The sequence below is a fragment of the Pelodiscus sinensis genome, chromosome 6, assembly GCF_052426305.1.
Source record: "Pelodiscus sinensis isolate ZL-2025 chromosome 6, ASM5242630v1, whole genome shotgun sequence".
Lineage (NCBI taxonomy): Eukaryota > Metazoa > Chordata > Testudines > Trionychidae > Pelodiscus > Pelodiscus sinensis.
Window position 1 is genome coordinate 93,498,390 of NC_143057.1, and position 20,906 is coordinate 93,519,295.

The 20,906-nt window shown below is 43.1% G+C and overlaps 1 protein-coding gene across 4 annotated transcripts in view; it reads right to left on the minus strand.

Annotated features, from left to right (window-relative positions):
* KIF2A (kinesin family member 2A) overlaps positions 1 to 20,906 on the minus strand; it is a 97,443-nt gene that overhangs the window by 25,308 nt on the left and 51,229 nt on the right. For all 4 annotated transcript variants that reach the window (XM_006134427.5, XM_006134428.5, XM_006134429.5 and 1 more), the window contains exons 9-15: positions 18,759 to 18,921; positions 11,941 to 12,031; positions 10,398 to 10,461; positions 9,071 to 9,162; positions 8,452 to 8,594; positions 7,292 to 7,496; positions 3,924 to 4,034 (exon numbers count right to left, since the gene is read on the minus strand). In XM_006134427.5, coding sequence (XP_006134489.2) covers positions 3,924 to 4,034; positions 7,292 to 7,496; positions 8,452 to 8,594; positions 9,071 to 9,162; positions 10,398 to 10,461; positions 11,941 to 12,031; positions 18,759 to 18,921 — 869 coding nt within the window. The remainder of the gene's footprint in view (positions 1 to 3,923; positions 4,035 to 7,291; positions 7,497 to 8,451; positions 8,595 to 9,070; positions 9,163 to 10,397; positions 10,462 to 11,940; positions 12,032 to 18,758; positions 18,922 to 20,906) is intronic.

The following is a 20,906-nucleotide window of genomic DNA, read 5'->3' on the forward strand; positions in this document are numbered from 1 at the left end:
CATACTACTAGGTCATGCCCATGCCTTGATTGGCTCAGCAGGATTTTGGAGCAAGGTCCAATCTGCCCAGAAACCCCCCTTCTCCTCTCCACTGGATTGTCACTTCTCCCTGTGCCCAGTGCTGCGCTGGCTTCTCTGCATGGCTCTGCCTTGATGTGCAGGATGCTGTTTAAGACCAGGGGCAGGAGGGCCCCCAGGGGCAGGGGCTACAGGTTGGTCGCTAGGACCCAGCAACAGCAGGCAGGGCTCTGGGAGCCAGGGCAGGGCTTGGCCCCCGCAGCAGGAAGCGACTCATAGTAGCTACTCACGCTGACTCTGGGGCCAGGCTCCAGGCCAGATGCATGAGTCCTGGTGGAGGCTGCTGCTGGGCCCTCCAAGCCCAGGCTGCTGCTGGGAGGGGCAATCTCCAGCAGGACCAGTCCCATTGCACCGCAAGTGCCTCTCCAAAGACAGTGCCTCAAGCCTGGCCAGCCCCTACCCCAGGGTGCTTGGGAGGCAGGTAAGAGAGACTCTTTCCCTCACCCCCGGAAGTAGCGTTCCCGGTGCCCTGGGGCTGCAGAGGGAGGGTTTGGCCACAGGCTGCTCCCAGCGGAGCTGACTGTGATCCCTGCCCAGGGAAGCTAGTGGTAGCCACCCTGGAGAGCTCAGGAGAGGGCTGAAGAGGGGCAGGAGCAAAAAGGGGATGTAAGAGGTGCTGAAGAGAGATTGGGAAAACTGAGTGGAGACTTGTGGGGTGGATGGGAGCAGGGGTAGAGTGAAGGGAAACTCTGAGGGGGGGTCACAGGGAAGGAAAGGGGGGATGCAGGGAGGGGAGGCTGGGGGGAAACTGTGGGAGCAAGCACAGCCTGGCTGGAGAAGGGAGACACAAAGGGCAGGGGATGTACAGAAGAAGATGGGAGATACAATTGCAGCTCCCTCACCTCTGGGGTCGGGGGGAGGGCAGAGGTGACTTGTGATATTACTTGGGAACACCAGCTCCTATACCCATGACAAAATTTCAGTTGCTAAACAGGGTGCCCCCCTGTCCCTGTGGATGCCCCTTCCTGCGCCCCTCCCTCTGCAGGCACCAGTCTTCCCTATGGGAGGGGATGCCCCACCCAGCAGCCGGAGGGGAATTCTTTCTGTGAATTTTTTTAGTGTTGTATATATCTGCAAACTCTGATCCGTTACGACATGTATTGTGTGCATACAGATGTGTAAGATAACACATGACCTCTTAAAATTAATTACCAGAATGAATATGCAAATAAAATGTTCCCAATCCTCCAAAAGTTTGTGAATGGATTTGCTGGTCCATCATATTAAAAAAAAGGTTGGGAAGCACTGCCCTACGCTATTCAGACTTCATGGAGGAGAGCAATGTTTCTCCAAATGGAGACCCAAACCCAAAAAGGGGTTTTGGAGGGGGATGGAGGTCACAGTACTGCCACCCTTACTTCTGCACTGTCTCCAGAGCTGGGTGTGCTGGGTAGTCATCCTGATCTGAAAGCAGTATGACACCACCCACATTGCAGAAGGAAGGGTGGCAATACCATGCCATGCTGTCCTTCTGTACTGCTGCCTTCAGACCTAGGCACAGAGCCAAGCCAACAGCTGCCGCTTTCCAGCCATCCAGCTCTGAAGGCAGCACAAAAGCATGGGTGGTAATACCACAATCCCCCTACAATAACTTTGCAGGGGGCAAACCTTCTTTTGGAACAGAGCCCATACAGTTACAATACCTGAAATCATGAAATTCACTATTTTTAAAATCCTATCACTGTGAAATTGACCAAAATGGACCATAAATTTGGTAGGGTCTTACAAATAAATGTAGTCATTACATTGCATACTGATGTTTTTCACACACTAGCACTTTGCATTCTTTACACAGACCACATCATGCTTGAAATTGTAAATTTTGAAAAATAGCAGTATGGACAGTCTTAGCAGAAGAGTCTTCCAGTTTGTTGCATCCTTTAGAATGCCATTTCACAATATAGGGGTACAAAGAAAAATGCCACCCATTGTAGTTTCTCAAGACTGGCAGCCCTTCTATTAGACTCTCTGCATCAGTTTCAGTTATGCACTTTCAATAGCGCATAGTACAATAAATTATCCTCAAGCATGTGAACTCTGAACCCGTGTGTGTCACCAGTGACATAATCTAACTCATAACGTATCAGTGGCTGGGGAATATGAGTGGTCAAAAGAAACAAAAGGTGGTTTCCAGGATAGGAGAGGCTGATTAGGGTTTATGGAGAATCTGAACAGCTGACTGGTCTGTCTTAACAATCTTACACTATTTTTAATATTCACAAGCGGTGAATTTGCATATATTTGGAATTTTCGTACTTCTTGGCCTTGTTAAAAATTAGTAATTTTCCAACAGCTTATAAACCTTGTTTCTATAAACACTTCCATAAATGCATCATACAAAGTTTTTAAAATAAATTTTAAAAATAATCTGAATGCAAAAACAGCATACAAAAATAATTACTGCAAATCAATTTTTCACAGTCCTAAAAAACCCCAAAGTCAAAAACATATGATCAAACTTACATTTACAAAAAAAAAATGTAACTAACAAAAATCTGACATCTTATCCCTAAGCTGAAAAGCATGATAAAATTCAGAATAAAATGTCCATTAAGTCCCTGAAATATGTGTGGTTTATAATGAAAGAGTCTTCAAATTCCTGATTATGGAAAGACTGTAGTTATGTGGGTGGAAAACATATCAAAAAAATTATGACATCAGATTTCTACACACCCTACATTCAGGGGCTCATTTTACAGTGAACATAGTTCCAAAATAAAAAATGATTGTTTCATCCATCATAATTAAATCACAAATTACTGACCAAAAAGTCACTAAGAACCACCGCAACATTCTCAGCACTATTTAAAAAAATTAAGTTCTTCTCACAGGTGTCACAAAATTGTAAAATGAAGTAAATTCAACCTGGGAGATCAGGAAAATAATACACATCTGTGTAGTACTTTAAAAAAATGTTATTATTTTGGTCAGATCTGCACTCTGATTCAACAGCTCTAATTACTGCATGTATTCAGATTCATATCTGTTTACTTTGCTGATTTAAACAAGTTTTCACCGCTGTTATCACTGCAGATCTGATACTGCTATGGCAAAGTGAGCTTGGTCTAATCAGACTTATGCAGAAGTAGTAAAACATGTTAAACAATCTAACTGTAGGGTCAGTTTCTCCTTATGGAAAACAAGCACAACGACAAACTGAAGACAAACTTTCAGAATCTTTATTACTAGTGCAGATGCACAAGCCAGAAAGAACATGGCTCAGCTTTCTGTTCTGGGTGAAATTAGTTGAGATGGCTGTTTGAGAGAGAGGAGAGCATCACATTTCTACTTGTAAATTTAACATTTGATCCAGAAGTTACTGAGAAAGATCAGTTCTGGAAGACCAAAATGTCATTTTTACTAAGTCAATATTGCAGTAGAATTTCAGTTTAAAATTAAAGAGAACCTTTGGTTCTCCTAATAAGCCCATTCTGCCATTGGGCAGTATAAATTCTGCTTTCCAAAATGTATGCTGAGTAATAATATTGAACATTGGTATAAGTATGTCTCTATTCCCTTTTTCAATTCTCCTACCGTAACTTCTCTAGTTTCTTTCACCTCCAAGCAGACTATCCTACAGCTACCAGTTCTGTCAGGTCAGGAACTCTCATGCATTTCCCCCATCTTAAACAGTCTTTTCCAAAGTTCATGATACTACTGGCAAACATATACACAATGAAGATATCTGGCTGGAGAGAAAGAAGAGAGGGAGGATTTTCCTGTTGAAAGATGATCTTTAGGTGTCATGCTATTTGCGGGATACAATCAAGCTTAATAGCCATCAGATCATTAATGGGCAGTTCCTGTTCTCTGTATAAATATATTACTTAAACAAACAAACTTACCATACAGGTACGGGAGTTTTCTCCTATGAATGAATCTCTTAGCACCTGAGTAAGTTTGCTTGCTCTGAATGGAGTATGAGGTTTATTTCGGCCTAAGGCTCTAATGCACTCCTGAAAGAACAAGTTTATATTCTTCTCAGAATCCAAGCCAAAAAAAAAAGTCAATACAAATGTAATCCACATACAGAAAATATAAACACTGGATGATATCTTGTGATACTTTAAATTAACACTAAATTAATGTTAGGAGTCCACCTTCCATGAATGCAATGATTGAAGTTCTGAATTCATACTAAGGGTATGTATACAATCAAAGCTGGAGCTGTAATTTTTATCTGGGGTAGACATATGCATACTAGCTTTGATTAAGCTAACACACCAAAAATAGCATTGCAGCACTAACAGCAGGAGCAGCATGACAGGCTAGTCAACCTGATCAAAGATAGTGCACACAAGTCAAACCTTAGCTGGAAATTACACCTCCAGGTCAAGAGCAGACAAACCTTAAATCTCCAACCTCACAATCATTAGTACTGTTGTTATTCATTTCAAAACAAGCATATAATCATATTTTGTTGAGGAAGTGAGGTCTAGCAAGAAAATGTTAGGATTGAATCTTGACTTCTAGGTTCTATTCTCGGCTCTGCCACTAACTTTCAGAACAGCTTAGGATACAACACATGAGCCTACATTTTAGGGGCCACAAATTTATCATCATCTCTATTTTATATTTATTATATATATAAATAAAAGTTTTTCCTGCTGCACGACAGAATGATGTCATCAGGCTCTCTGGCCGCAAAAGCAAGCCAGGGGTTTTCACGGCAAGAGAGCGAGGGGGTGGCAGCGGTACCTCCCTAGTCTTTAAAAAGAATGGAATAAAAAAAAATAGCCACATGGTGAGACACCCAAAATTTGTAGGTGTCTGTTAATGTAAGCCATTCTCCATACTTCAGTGTTCCTCGTATGAAAAATAAGGATAACTCTACCTCCCTCCCTCACAGAGATGCCACGAAGCCAACAGCTCATCTACACAGCCTGAAGTATGAACTGTGGAAGTGAGACCTGCAGTACTATCTTTTGTAGACTTTGATGATGTGAACTATTTTGCTAATAACATCCAGAAAAGCAGATAAGAAAATGACAATCTACTTCTACTAAGAGCCATTAGAGAAACAGTTGATTCACAGAAAAAGTTTATCTGTAGGGATTTAACATTTTTAATAAACACCTTGATTTTATCATCATTTAGTTAAGGTTCTATATACACAATACTTTGTCTTTTTCTTGTCTTGTCTTTTTCTGTGTCCACCACTTAGCAGGGAAGGAGAGCTAACAACTGCTGACACCCAGAAAGCTAAGTTGTTTATGACTAAAAGATACCTAGTTCACATCAATACAGTCCTGATTAAAACAGTACTATGCTAACATGACCTGGGTATCATTCATCCAGAAGCTGGTAATGTCCCCCCCAAAACCGCTTTTTCAAAAATAAACAAAACTTGAATAAATGCGATGGGGTGGATTTCAGAGCTTGAGCTCGAGCCCTGGCAAAAATATGTACAGGCTGAACCTCTGTGGTCCGGGACTCTCTGGTCTGGCAACTTATCTGGTCCAGGAAGACCACAAATGTTGCTAGACTAGAAAGCCCCAGCACGAAGGAGCAGAGCCAGCCCCTTGGCTGGCAGGGGCAGCAGAGTCCATGGGGCACCAAATCCCACAGCCAGCTGGGCTGGAAGCTAGTGGGGGCACCAGAGCCTGTGGCGAGGTGGAGACTACAAACTCCCAGGACCAGCAGTTCCACTAGGGCTGCTGGAGGTCGCGTGACTGCTGGAGCCACAGGGCTGTGGGTAGTAGTGCCAGGTAGCTGGGGAGAGGAGCCCAACAGAGAGGCCCTGCCTGGTACAGAAAACAACCTTGTCCAGGACCAGTCAGGTCCCAAAGGAGCCAGACCACGGAGGTTCACCTTGTTCAATATTATTTTTAGACCAGTAGCTCAATCAGCTGATCCAGGATCTGAGACTCACTACTTTGCGGTTTTGTTCATTTTGCAGTATACTGACCCTGTGGACCCAAAGGCAACATTGTTCCATATTAATGTACTCTAATATGGAACAAGATCTAAGTGCATTACAAAAATATAAATGTGCATAGCAGGGTCCATTTGGACACAGTCAACAGCAGGGTTGCTTGCTGCGAATTCATGTATGCAAGTCCTCAATCTGGTTGCCCCAACTATCTTCTGTGCAAGGCCTGTTCCAGCAGATAGAAAGCCTACCATATTGAGCCCTAAGAGCACGAGGGCAAAACAAGCAAAAAACCCACCTATTTTGTAAATTACATCAGGGCTTAAGCATGAATTAGGGTACCAAGCAATTTGGTGGCATTAGGATTTAAGACAGTTTGCACACCTACCAATAGAAACTAAGGCACTGGATTGGACTGGCAGAAGCTTAAGTGACTAGGGAATTCAGGTGCATACAGGGTTAGGTAGCAGCTAAACAAGAGTTTTGCCAATCTCAATTGAGACCCAAATGGTAGACTTCGGCATGAAATCTCTTTGCAGATCTAGCCCCCAAATGTTACTTGTTAATATTTAGAGCCCTATCAAATTCACAAACATAAAAAACCATGTCCCTGACTATGAAATCTGATCTCACCCATGAAATCTGGTCTTACCTATGAAATCTGGTTTATGTAGGGATATGAAAGGGCTGAGTCTCTTACCATGCCCTGGCCTCCAGGTGCTAATCCCTGCAGGCTGAAATTTCCTCTTACTCTACAGGGGCCAGACCTACCTTCAAGAACCTACTCCATCTGCAGCAAGCCCAGCTCAGAAGCCAGCACTACCAGCAGCAGCATAGTGTAAGTGTGGCAATATTGCGACAGCCCCCATCCACAAAAATCTTGTGATCCCTTCCCATGGTCCCCAGTTAAATCTGAAATTTCATGATGTAAGTATCTGAAACCGTGAAGTTTACTATTTTTAAAATCTTATGATTAATAAATTGACCAAAATGGACCAAGAATTTGGTAGGAACCTAATAATGTTGCCATCCCATGCTTATGCCAATACATTTTTTTCCATATTAGAAAGTACTTATGTCCTATATGATGCGTGTTAGAAAACAGAAATACTGTGCAAGTGTTCTCTAAAGCATTTAGAAGAAACACATTGATAAATTACTTTAAATTTAGTGGACAAGCCCTGTATGTACAAACACTCAACTTATTAGATACATTGCAGGGAAAGGTTGTTTGTTTTGGTTTTTGGGGTTATTGGGGGGGGCAGTGTTTTGGTTTTTGGTTCTATGAATTAATGAGAAGTTTTCCACCTGCTCAAACAGAACTGAATTAATTCTATTTACCTTGAGTGCTAAAAGGCTCTTGTTAATTTCCGCACCTTCCAGTCGTGTTTGCCTATCTGCACTGGAAGTATCTGCTCCTCTTTCATTTCCAGCCAAATCAATCAGAGAAAATTTACCATGAAGTTTCCCTTTCCTTCTGAGAATAATCTGAAAAACTGCATGGCTCCGAGATGAGTGTGCATTTGCAGATGTCTGACCAGATGTTCTTTAAAAAAAAAAAAAAGCAGCAAGGGGTTAGGGAATATATTGTTTAAAGCATATGAAAGACCACACACACTGAAGCATCCTGTAAGTTCGCTCTCTTGGGCAGAGAAATGTTTTCGTATAAATGTATTGATAGTGCCTACCATGTTGTGAACACTACAAAATACAATTACATACATTGCTCAATCTACTCTACCAGGGTAAAGGAGAGAGAGAGAAAGAGAGAGCATGACAAAGATCAGTATACCCTCCCCACCCATAAAATGTAGAAAATCAGTCTCAGGGCATTTTAAAACTGGATCCTAGAAAGAACATTGTTATCTATTGAGAGCAATAAGAATGGCAAAAGACTATTTTAAAAATACATTTTAAGTTAAGAATCTCCATCACAAAATAAATGCACACTGTCTTTTAAAACCTAAAAATCTGGCAGTATTCCAGAGTATTAACAATGTGACATTAAGACAGTAAGCTGGTTACATAAATACACACAGTTCACAGCACACAGAAAATTCATCTCAACTCCTTTTGGCAGATGTAGATAACAAATCTTTATCCAAAAGGTAGGCAACACCACAACTCTAATCAATCAGCTCAAGAAAAGCTGTATTGTACAGTGTAAGAAGCTAACGCTCCGCAAGGACAAACACACACTCTTATTACAGTAGTTTCAGGGGGTAACCAAGTTAGTCTGTACAGGATAAACGTAAACAACAAATGGTCTGGTAGCACTCTACAGACTAACAAAACATGCAGATGGTATCATGAGCTTTCGTGGGCACAGCCCACTTCTTCAGATGACCGGTCATCTGAAAGCTCATGATACCATCTGCATGTTTTGTTAAGTCTATAAAGTGCTACCAGACCATTTGTTGTTTTTTAAGTTTATCTTATTATTGTGAAATTGTTCTGATTCACTGTAGTTTACACTGAAAAACTAAAAATATAATACATACCTGCAGCTGTTGCCTATTTCAATAAGCTTGAGTACATCTTCAACACATTTAACTTCCCGTTCCTGTAGTCCCACCACTTGGACCTGCTGTTTACCATCCTCAAGCACCCTTAATTTGGTCTTCCTGTTCAACAAGTCAAAAACCTTAAAAGAAATTGATTAGAACAAGAGGTCTTTAGGATACACTTAATTCCAAATAATAACAAAACTCAGAAAATTTCAACAAAGCAAACTTAGAAGAATGCTCTAAAGCAGTGGTCCCCAACACGGTGCCCGTGGGTTCTATGGCGCCCGCGGGGGCATTCGTGTGCGCCCGCCAAGTGCTTGGGGCTGGCCTGGCCCTGAGCACGTGGCGCACGCATGGTGCCGGAGCCGGCCCCGGGCGCGCGACGCTTGGGGGGGGCCCCGCCCCCGGGCGTGCGACGCTTGGGGGGGGCCCCTGCCCCCGGGCGCGCGGCAGGCGAACAGCCACACCCCCTGGCGCCCGGCAACCTCCAAAGGTTGGGGACCACTGCTCTAAAGAGCCACTTGAAAATATAATGAGAAAACCTCATGTAGTCAGTTCACAACCTGCATGTGTTCTCCGAAGATATTTTCCCAAACCAAGAACTTGCACTTACCTTTCCACTGTAAATCTCAAAAAATGTTGCATATACTTGAAGTTCTAACTTCTTATAGTTTGGCTTCTTTAGCATTAAAAAGACATCTCGAGCTGTGAACAAACAACATACAAAAATCTAGTTATGCATTTCAATCTAATCAAGAATATTTAATGCACAACTGTCTGTCCTATTGACATGTATCTCTTGCGTATTACAACTATAATTGGAAGAACCAGTCTCACTCACGTTTTCCATTCTATAGTGAGGTGTTGCTGCCCTCAAAGATTGACAGGGAGTTGACAGCCACATGCCCCCAGTGGGCAGAACCTGGAATGCCACACCAGCTCACTGAAAGCAGAGGGGTGGGCCAGGAATAGGAAGTATGAATGGGGGCCCTACAGCTCAGCTGAGCTGGAGCTATTTGGTAAGACGATCTTCCAACTCACTGCTGGAGAAGCAGCATGCAGAAGACCATCACTGTACCAAACACTCAAAGCTACCAGACACTGAAAAGCTGCTGGGATTGCCACTGGCAGTGTGCCCAGGGAGATGGAGAACCCAAGGATTCGGGTACACTCCAAAGGGAGGGTAGGAAGTAGCCCCAGGGACAGCCAACAATAGTCCGGCTGCTTTGCTGCCTGAAGCTGGGTCAGCATGTTGCAGTCAGATCCCTGCCGACCAAGTGGTGGAATAATCTGCCATGGTTAGGGGCCCGCAACTGGCCCACCCTACTCCACTGGGTCCAGGTCCCTTTACCGCTCTGAACCAACTGAAGTCCAGAAGATTTTATATGATTTGGGTGCATCATCATACTTGAAGGCTTGAGCCAAGATGACGAAACATTGCACACCCCAGAGGGCCTGAGCTCCCCTTTTACTGTTTACCATTCTAAGCGAATGACAGCTAGGAGGAATGCATGCATCTGACGAAGTGGGTCTTCGCCCAAGCAAGCTTATGCTCCAATACATCTGTTAGTCTATAAGGTGCCACAGGACTCCTTGTTGCTTTAGGAGGAATGGTCTCCCTTGGAGACTGACAGGGAGGGATGGCCATGCACTCCTAAATATTCTAAGGCCTTCTTTTCAAGAGTTGATTCTCTTTGGAGTGAAAATTTAAAAAATATTTTGGAGAGCTTTGTGGGATCTCCTGTAACTCAATTCCTCATCCATTTATACTCCTCAAACTTTCTTAATTACACTGATACATACATATTTTGGTGCCTCCTCTCTAATATAGCACAGAATATACAGGCACTAAAATTAAAATGGGCATAACACAAAGTAGAATAATCTAGTCATCTCCAGCAACTGGCAAGAAAACAACATGCATCTACATGATTACTTACCTGCAAGTGCATAAATTCCTTTAGAACAATCTTGATTCTTTCCTGAAAAATCACCGCCCATAGTCTTAAAAAAAAAAAAAAAAAAGCGGGGGGGAGAAAGAGGGGAGGCAGAATATGTTTATTGTTTATTATCAGACACACAAATGGTGTGATGTAATATCTTTTTATTGTACCAACTTCTGTTGGTGAGCGGGACAAGTTTTTGAGCTACATAGAGCTATTCTCAGACTCATAGACTTTAAGGTCAGAAGGGACCATTATGATCATCTAGTCTGGCCCCCCCTGCATAGTGCAGGCCACAGAATCTCACTCACCCCTCCCAGAATAATCCTCTCACTTATATCTCAGATATTGAAGCCTTCAAATACTTTGAAGACCCCAAGATGCAGAGAATCTTCTAGCTGTGATCTGTACCCTATGCTACAGAGGAAGACGAAAAACCTCCAGGGCCTCTGCCAATCTACCCTGGAGGAAAATTCCTTCCCTACCCCAAATATGGCGATCAGCTAAACCCTGAGCATGTGGGCAAGACTCATCAGCCAGACACCCAGAAAGTTCTCTATAGTAACTCCTATCATCCCGCCATTGACCTATTCCCACTGATAATGAATGGACAATTAGTTACCAAGATCATGTTATCTCATCAAACCATCCCCTTCATAAACCCATCTAGTTTAATCTTGAAACCAGATAGATCTTTTGCCCCCACTACTTCCCTTGGAAGGCCGTTCCAGAACCTCACTCCTCTAATGGTTAGAAACCTTGGTCTAATCTCAAGTCTAAACTTCCTACTAGCCAGCTTATATCCATTTGTTCTTGTGTCCACATTAGTATTAAGCTTAAATAATTCCTCTCCCTCCCTGGTATTTATCCCTCTAATATATTTTAAAAGTGCAATCATGTCCCCCCTCAGCCTTCTTTTGGTTAAGGTAAACAAGCCAAGCTCCTTGAGTCTCCTTTCATAAGACAGGTTTTCCATTCCTCGGATCATCCTAGTGGCCCTTCTTTGTACCTGTTCCAGTTTGAATTCATCCTTCTTAAACATGGGAGACCAGAACTGCACACAGTATTCCAAAAGGGGTCTCACCAATGCCTTATATAATGGCACTAACACCTCCTTATCCCTACTGGAAATACCTCGCCTAATACATCCCAAGATCGTATTAGCTTTTTTCATGGCCATGTCACAATGGCGGCTCATAGTCATTTTATAATCAACCAGGACTCCGAGGTCCTTCTCCTCCTCCGTTACTTCCAACTGATGTGTCCCCAGCTTATAACTAAAATTCTTGTTATTAATCTCTAAATGCATAACCTTACACTTCTCACTATTAAATTTCAGCCTATTGCTATCACTCCAATTTACAAGATCATCCAGATCTTCCTGTATGATATCCCGATCCTTTTCTGAATTGGCAATAGCTCCCAACTTTGTGTCATTCTACAGGCTGGTTATTAAATTAGTGAATAACTTAAGAGAAAGTGTGACAAAGAAAATTGTATTGTTGATGCATGTCTTAGTGAGCTTACAAGAATTGCTTACATGGGTTTTTCCACTGCCTGTTTGCCCATATGCAAAACATGTAGCCATTCCCCTTTCAAATATGGTCTCCACTAATGGTCGAGCTGTGAACCTTAAATCAAAAAGCAGAGCATTAGAGGTTTTCCATTGAAGTTTAGCGAAGTGAAATGTAAATCCAACATTTTCTCCCAATTTTAAGAATTCAACATTTTTCCCTAAACATTTTCATATTTGTTCAAAATTTACTGTTGGAAAGTTAAACTAAGAAAGACTGTCAAACACACAGGATTAAAACACTATTTTAAACAGTTTAATTTAGTTACATATACTGACAGTGGATTTGCATTAATAGAGTAATTCCTGCATAAGTTACTGTATTCGTCGTCAAACGTTAACTGTCACATCATGTTTTCTGCCTACCAACCTTTACTTACGCAGGAGCACCAAAAGGGAGAAGATTTTTTGCAAGCTCCCCAAATCCCTAAATTCTTTGTAGTTAAATTCCCTAGCAGATACATAGCCAAAAGACAAGGCAAAACAAACTCTTCTATAACAACCAAATCAGAAATGACTAGATCACAGCCATTCTCCCATCATTATGTAAGGGGACTGTTAGCCCCTTACTAAAACTCTGTGGGAGTTTTTGGTTCTCCAGCTCCCAGTGTCAAAAGGGGAAGGGTCCATGAGAAATCAGGGCCCTGAGACTGACAGACCCAAGAGACAATGGAAAGCAGCCAACACGCCAGCTCGGCCTGACTGACAGGTTGGACAGGCCAGTGAGGAAAGTGAGAGGCCAGGCCCCGTCCTCCCCGTGAGCTGGGATTGTTCTGGGTCTCTCTGAGCAAAGAGAAAGCTGAGAGACAACTAAGAGGAGCAAGCTGTGTGGAGAAGCAGTCCTGCAGCAACAGAGCCAGGCACATACAGCCCAAGGAGTGCAAGCTGTGCTGAGGGGCAGTTTTGCAGCAACAGAGCCAGGCACACACAGCCCAAGGAGTGCAGACCCTGTGTTGAGCAGCAGACTGGCAGTGCTCAGAGAGCCAAAAGGGACAGAGAACCAATGCAAGGACCTGGAGACTGGCAAAGCAGCACAGCCTGCAGCTGGGTGTGGTGAGCAGCTGGGACCAGCAAAGTGCGGGGAGAGGCTCTGGGCAGGGAGATATCACCAGCCAAGAGGCCCAGCAGGCCAGACTGGGAGAGGGGTCTGGCCACTTAGAGCTTGAGGCTGTGTGGTCACTGCCAGAGCAAGCGTGTCCAGCCTGCAGCCCCCCTGAAGCACATCCAGGGCTTCTAAGGGGCCTATAAGGAAGAGACTGTGGACTGTCCTTACACTCTGCAGACTGCTGTTTTGATGTCCCCATGCTACAGTGCAGGACGGTGTGTTCTCATTTAACCATTCTCATTTTTCCTTATTCTTTTCTCTTTAATCAGTTGATGTTTAATAAATTGTATTTGCTTTGAACCTTATGAAATGATCACTGGGCCAAGAAAGCATGCAGTGTGAAGAGAGCACCTCGGAGTGGGGACACCCTAACTCCTACCCCTAGTGACTACAAGGTCAGGGATTAAGCCCCAGGAAACCTGGACCCAGCCTTGTTGGGGTTTCGAGGACTCTGCTACTCAGGAGAGTGGAGGGGGAGCCCTCAGGATCAGGGAAGCCGTGGGGTAAAGAAAGTGGGAGCGGGGACTCAGATCCTTTCGCTGGTCCATTTCACCAGGGTGGTATAGAAGCCAGGAAAGTTCCCCACCATAGCGGGACCATTCCCCCGCTTACAATTAGAAGAAATACAGGTGTCACTACAAATGAAAGTTGTGTTTAGAATGGAATTAATTTGCACTACTTTTGATGAGAGTGAAATATGTGTATATTAAGTGACTATAAGATATGCACATGCTTGTTTGTCCAGACAAATACCTAAGTACACAGGTTTCCTAAGTTTAAGGGAAGGCCATTGTAAATTTCCTGTTTGAGGCTGGTTTGTTTAAATCTTCCATGGGTAAAAGACAACAAACCAGACAGACAGACAGAAAGAGAATAAGCATTTTAAGTTTAGATTTTTGAGAATTACATAATTTGCTATATTTAGGAGACAAATTCTTTGCTAGTAATAGGATACTGAGCCCTTTTGAAAAGATGATTTTCAGAACTCCAATTATTGTCAACCTAATTTACCATAAAAAACCCTATATTAACAAAACAAGAATGAACCCTTATTTATGAAGAAATTTGGGTACAGGATAAACTCAATGGAAAAGTGCACAATAATTATGCAGTTTATTTCAATTGTGTAATTAGCACTGGAACCGTTAAAGTTTAAAGTAACTAAAACTTTTTATCTCATACCTGCATTGAGCAGTAACACTAAATTCTGGAAATAGATATGTATACAGACTCTCTCCACCCACCTTCTATTTCAGGATTTTACAAAAACACCAATAAAATACCATTCTATATTGCTAAAAAGTTGTACTACTTAAGAACACTTGCTAAATTTAGAAAAACTCTAATTTCCCCAAATACAGTAGACTTCCAATAATCTGGAACCTTTGGGACCTAGGTGGTACCGGATTATCGGATATGCTGGACTATCAGGAGGTACTATAAAATGGTTTTTATATATATATATATATATATATATCACACACACACACACAATATACTGTATATAAAGTGTTTTTAACTTTTTTTATTATAGCACAAGCACTGTCCAGCATCACACAATGCCAGTGGCAGACTGACTCGGTCCTGTCCAGTTTCCCTCGGTTCAACTAATTCCCCTGCTGCCTTGTGACTCGTTTTTTGCCGAAGCTCACTCACTAGGCTCTTGCCACTTTGATGCTGGACTATCGGGAGTGCCATACAGTTGGATGCCGGACTATTTGGATTTTTACTGTAATATGACTTAGGAGGTTTTTTAGCTGATGCTTTCTGTGTTACAAGCACATGATTCATGCACCATTCACATCACTACTATTATTCATAATAATTCTGCCCAAGTGTTTTTTTAAAAGGGACATTCTGAAAAATCCAGGTCCCTCTCTACGTTCTGTACAAGGATAAAACTAGAATGCAAGTGTTCTGATGTAAGCCCAAGACTCCCAGAGCACGTGAGTAATTGCTGTCCACCATTCTATGCATCGACTATAAAAGCTTATCTTGCTTCTTTCAGAAGAATGGTTTCTAACTAGAATCTTAATAAACAAACCCCTACATTAATTCATGGAAAATTTTCTGTGACTCAGCACTTAGATTCTTCTATAAGGAAGGCAACAGGGAAATAAAAATAGACTAGATAAAAAGTGGACATAGGACAACTTTGTCCATAGTCCAACATATTCATACACTGTAAAGCCAAAATGGACCATCGTGACCATCTAGCCTCATCTCTTACATAAAAAAAGGCCATAAAACTTCGCTGAATTAATTCTTGTACCCAACAGATCAGCCTAGATCATTAAATTATATTAGCCAAAACCAAAGAAATGAGATCTCTCCATCACATTACTTAAGAAAAATTGGTAATCAGCTAGCCTAGGACAAGAGGAGCAGATGATCATATTAATGATGTAATATTGCGCAATGGGTTAGGTGCATTATAGAAGTCATAAATATTCTTCCCAAGGAGGTAGCATTGGCAAGTGCCAGAAGCAGGATGCTGGAGCACATGAACTCATTCAATGTACTAATTCCTCTACTTATACAGGCAGTCCCCTGGTTACGTACAAGATAGGGACTGTAGGTTTGTTCTTAAGTTGAATCTGTATGTAAGTCGGAACTGGTGTCCAGATTCAGCCGCTGCTGAAACTGACCAGCGGCTGATTCCAGGAAGCCCGGGGCAGAGCAATTCTGCCTCGGGCTTCCTGTAGTCAGTGCTGGTCAGTTTCAGCAGCGGCTGATTTGGGGACACCTGGGGCAGAGCAGCTGGGGTGCTGCTGGATTGCTTTAGTAGCGCCGCTCGTCTGCGCTACTGGACCAACCCACCAGCACCCCAGCTGCTCTGCCCCAGGCGTCCTGATTCAGCCGCTGCTGAAACTGATCAGCGGCTGATTCCAGGAAGCCCGGGGCAGAACAACTCTGCCTCGGGCTTCCTGTAGTCAGTGCTGGTCAGTTTCAGCAGCAGCTGACTTGGGGATGCCTGGGGCAGAGCAGCTGGGGTGCTGCCGGATTGCTTTAGTAGCGCCGCTCGTCGGCGCTAGTGGACCAACCCACCAGCACCCCAGCTGCTCTGCCCCAGGCGTCCTGATTCAGCTGCTGCTGAAACTGACCAGCAGCGGCTGAATCAGGACGCCTGGGGCAGAACAGCTGGGGTGCTGCTGGGTTGGTCCAGTAGCGCCCAGAGCAGCTCTGCGGGAGCAACCGGCAGCACCCCAGCTGCTCTACCACAGGCGTCCAGAGAAAAGCCTGGTCTGCTGCGTGTCCCCCCCCTCCCCACCCCAAGCAGACCAGGGAGATGCGGGCGGCGGACCGAGATGCGCCGCGGTCCCGCCACCCGGGTCCTCCGCGGCTTTGCTCTGCGTCTCCCTGGTCTGCTGGTCTCCAGCAGACCAGGGAGACGCGGAGCAAAGCCACGGAGCACGCGGGCAGCGGGACAGCCCAGACGTGCCGCAGCTGTCTCGCTGCCGGCGTCCTCCGAGGGGGGGCAGACCAGGGAGACGGGGAGCAAAGCCTCGGAGGACGCCGGCAGCGGGACAGCGGCTTTGCTCTGTGTCTCCTTGGTCTGCTGGGGGGGACTCCCCCTCGCCCCCCAGCAGACCAGGAAGACGCGGAGCAGCTTCTCTCACCCCGGAGGATGCGGGTGGCTGGACCGCGGCGCATCTGGGCGCCCCGCCACTCCCGACCTCCGGGGTGAGAAAAACCCCGTTCGTAACTGCGGATCCGACATAAGTCGGATCCGCGTAACTCGGGGACTGCCTGTATATGCTTTTCCCAAATTAAAAATTTCCTTCACTCTTTCCTCAGAAGAAAGTACTATATCTCTAGAAGGTTTGAAGAGGTCACAAATGCCAGAAAGTGCTTTAAAAAAGCAAACTCTAAATAGGAAATCCTAATAAAAAAAGCCTGAAAGATTCCTGGAATATACTTAATTTATTAGGGGACATCAATTATGCAGAAGTGGGGTCACAAACTTTCCTTCTAGTGATAATTTTATTTGTCCTCTTCCAACTACTTGAGAGAATTTGTTACAGTGAATATTACGTCATAAAACCCCTCAGGCACAGAAAAGCCTGAAGGAAGACACTGCAGAGTCCATTTTCTTCCAAGACTGTTTACATCTGACAGTGTACATGAAGTGTCTTTTTTCTTCTGGTATGCTGACTTCAGCCTGTTTTCTCATCTGAAGTGGGGGATATTATTATTATGGGGGAATATTGCCATAGGTTGCAAGTTATATCATCTTTTATACTTATTACAAAAAATATGGTCCGTCTATCCTGAGACTATGCACACAACTCTCTATATAGGATTTGACATTATAGTACATTTCTATTATAGTAGAAATGTATGTTGCCTAAACTGTATGTGCTTTAACTCAAGTCAGAAACACAAATATATCTAAGAAATGTTTAATAAAACAAAGAATTGACAGTTCAAAAGCTAGAATGTAACCAAGCACAAAAATGCTTTAAGTTTACTCATAGTATGCTTCTTAGGTACAATCTTAGGCTTTAAGAAAGATTAGTCCTTCCTGAAAATCCAGAAGAAAAGTCAAGATTTCCAAGTAAGATGTGATATCACTTTTCTTATATATTTAAAAAGATGACATTGGCAGACTGCCATGAAATACTGCAACAACACTAGGTCATCCAGAAAAGAAATGACAGACACGTGATCAGGCAGCACAGCTGCACATTCCTGATTGCCAAATTTAAGAACTTTCAGTATGCAAAGTTGAAAATTTAAAATCTTGAATTAAACTGGAAGAAATGATCACACTAAATCTTCTTTTCTTTATGACAAAATTCAATGGTGGGAACGCATCAACACACATATAACTTGGTTTCAAATACTTCTTTAGTGAGAGGTCTAAATTTGATGATCCTCCTAATGAGAAAAAAAATGGAAGAGAAGACGGTAGATCTTATATGAAGGAACGAGAGAAATCTATATTAACATAAAAGAGAGCCAAGATTTACTGTTTCAGTATATGTGAAAGAGATTATGTATAAAAAATATGCATGCAAGAAGCTTTTATTAAGTTTTATGAAGGGAACTGTGCACAATGATCTAAATACATAAACTTAAAAACCCCTTTCGGAGTTAAATAGTAAAAAGATAAGAGAAATAACAGCAAAGGAAAAATAAAAGTAAAGAAGTATAGCGATTGGAGAAAGGTAGGTTACTAAGTAGCAGGCAAGATGTTTGAGAGAGCATGCAAAACTGCTAACCGTTTCCTCAGGACAGAGACTAGCACTGAATGGGTGGAGGGATTAGTGGGGGGGAAAACAAAACAGAAAAAGAAACATGCAAAGACATAGATATGCTCCAGTTTGCATCAAGAAAGGGCTTTTAAAGTAAGGAAGGTGATTTTTATCTGGATCCTAACATGATCAGAAGATAGTAGGGTGGTCAGAGGAAAAGGTTAATGAGATCATACACTACATGCATGAGAAGTAAAGAAGCAACATTCTCCACGTTAGTCTAGAAAACAGAGAATCGGTGAAAAGCAGAAAAGTACAAGAGACAAAGCAAATGGAAGTGAAGGGACAGATGAATTCAGCATAAATTGAGTTAAGAAATACATGGCAGTGGCCAACTGAAGACCAATTGGAGGAGAAGGAGTAAAGTGTAGGGTCAAAGTGAAGAGAATAGGAAAATAATCACAAAAACTGAACACACATACCTGTAAACCATTTCATTAGGAGCACTGTCATCAAAGGCATAGTCAAACCGAAAAGTTTGGTTTTCTAGGTACCTTGTTAAATCCACCTTTTGTTTTGGTTCATGTACCATCACAACATCTTTACTAGGAATTGTGATTACATCAAGGTCTTTCATTACAGTTTCTATAAAATAAATGATTAATATATAAATATATATCTATAAAAGCTATTGATGCATATTAATTTTTACACCATTTTGTCAACTACATTCTTACACTATCCAAGGTAATGCAGCTGGTCCTCATAAATGGGATGCCAAGGAACCCTGCTTCTGATAGCTACATTTTTTTTAAAAACCTCAGGTATATTATGATTTGTAAGTATAATTCCATCTTGGGAGTCCTCGTGATTACACAAATTTAGTAAAGTTCTGAAAGTGCAGTTTCTGGGCTCCTTTCTAATATCACTTGAAAGAATGATAGTTTCATAATTCACAATTGTCTGTTTGTTCTATGATTAGTTTTGCAAAAAATGCTTTAGTTTTTTTTAGAAGTTTTATTTATCACCTATAAAACAGTTACCTACCTTTCATAACGGTTGTTCTTCAAGATGTATTGCTCCTATCCATTCCATTTAGGTGTATGTGCATACATGCACGATTAATGGAAGGTTTTTCTCTCAGCAATACCCATTGGACTAGCAGGGGAGCCCCCTGGAGTGGCACCTCCATATCAGGGCCCTTGCCAGCTCTCCGCCCTCAGTTCCTTCTTGACGAAACTTTCCGACAAAGGGTAGGCATGCAGGATTTGGAATGGACATGAGCAACACATCTAGAAGAACAGCTACAAAAGGAAGGTAACTATTTTTTCTTCTAGTGATTGCTCATGTCCATTCCATTTAGTTGACCCCCAAGCTAGAATATTGGAGATGATGTCTAGTGTTCACAGGTGATTAATGAGCCCCGCTCAGTCAGGCAGCTCAAGGCAGGAGCCCTGAGCCTCTGACTAAGCGGGGCTGATTACTCACCTGTGAACCTGTGCTGCCCCACAGCTTACAGGGAAGACTGGTGGGGTCAGAGACTAACTGGAAACCGACTGCAAAACAGCACTGCCAAACACTGCATCATCCCTGGCTGGCTGAGCTATTGCATAATGATTTGTGAACAGGTGTACCAAAGAACAAATGGCTGCCATGCAGATATCGAAGATGGGCACCTGCGCCAAAGGCAGCCAATGAAACCTGGGCTCAAGTGAAGTGCGCAGTGAGAGCAAAAGCTGGTATTTGGACCAGGTCATAACATGCTCTAATACAGGATGTAATCCAGGAAGAAATACGCTGGGCTGAAACAAGAAAACCCCTCATCCTTTGTGTTATTGAAATGAATAGTTGGAGTAACCTACGGAATATCTTTATTCTCTCTAAATAAAAAGCCAAAGCACGTCTCAAATTCAAGGTATGTAGACGTTATTCTTTATTGCTAGTGTGTGGTTTCGGATAGACAAACACTGGTAGAAAAATGTCCTGGTTAACATGGAATTGTGATACCACCTTAGGCAAAAAGACCAGGGCTATGTCTACACTGGCACGATCTTGCGCCTTAGCTATGCAAATGAGGCTAAACGTGGAATATCGCCAAGCCTCATTTGCATAGATAATGAGCCGCCATTTTTGCAGAAGAGGCTCCTGCGCAAGAAGCAGCGGTCTACCCTGCCCCTTCTTGCACAATGCCGCTTCACTGATTATTTTCAGGAATGACGGCATTGCACAAGAGGGTTTTTCTTGCACAAGAAGGGGTCGTGTAGACAGCTCCTTGCGCAAGAGCCTCTTCCGCAAAATGACGGCTCGTTATATATGCAAATGAGGCTCGGCGATATTCCACGCTTAGCCTCATTTGCATAGTTCTGGCACAAGATCGCGCCAGTGTAGACATAGCCCAGATGTGGGCATAGTCTGTCTTCATCCTTGAAGAAAACAGTGTAAGGGGGCTCCGAGGTTAAAACCTAGAGCTCTGATACCTATCTGGTAGATGTGATGACTCTCAGAAGTGATTTTTTCCATTAACCGTGCAATAATGAGCACATTGCCAGTGGCTCAAAGGGAGGTCCCATCAGTCTTGTGAGGATCAGATTAAGGTCCCAGGGTGGCAGAGGCTGACACACATGCAGATA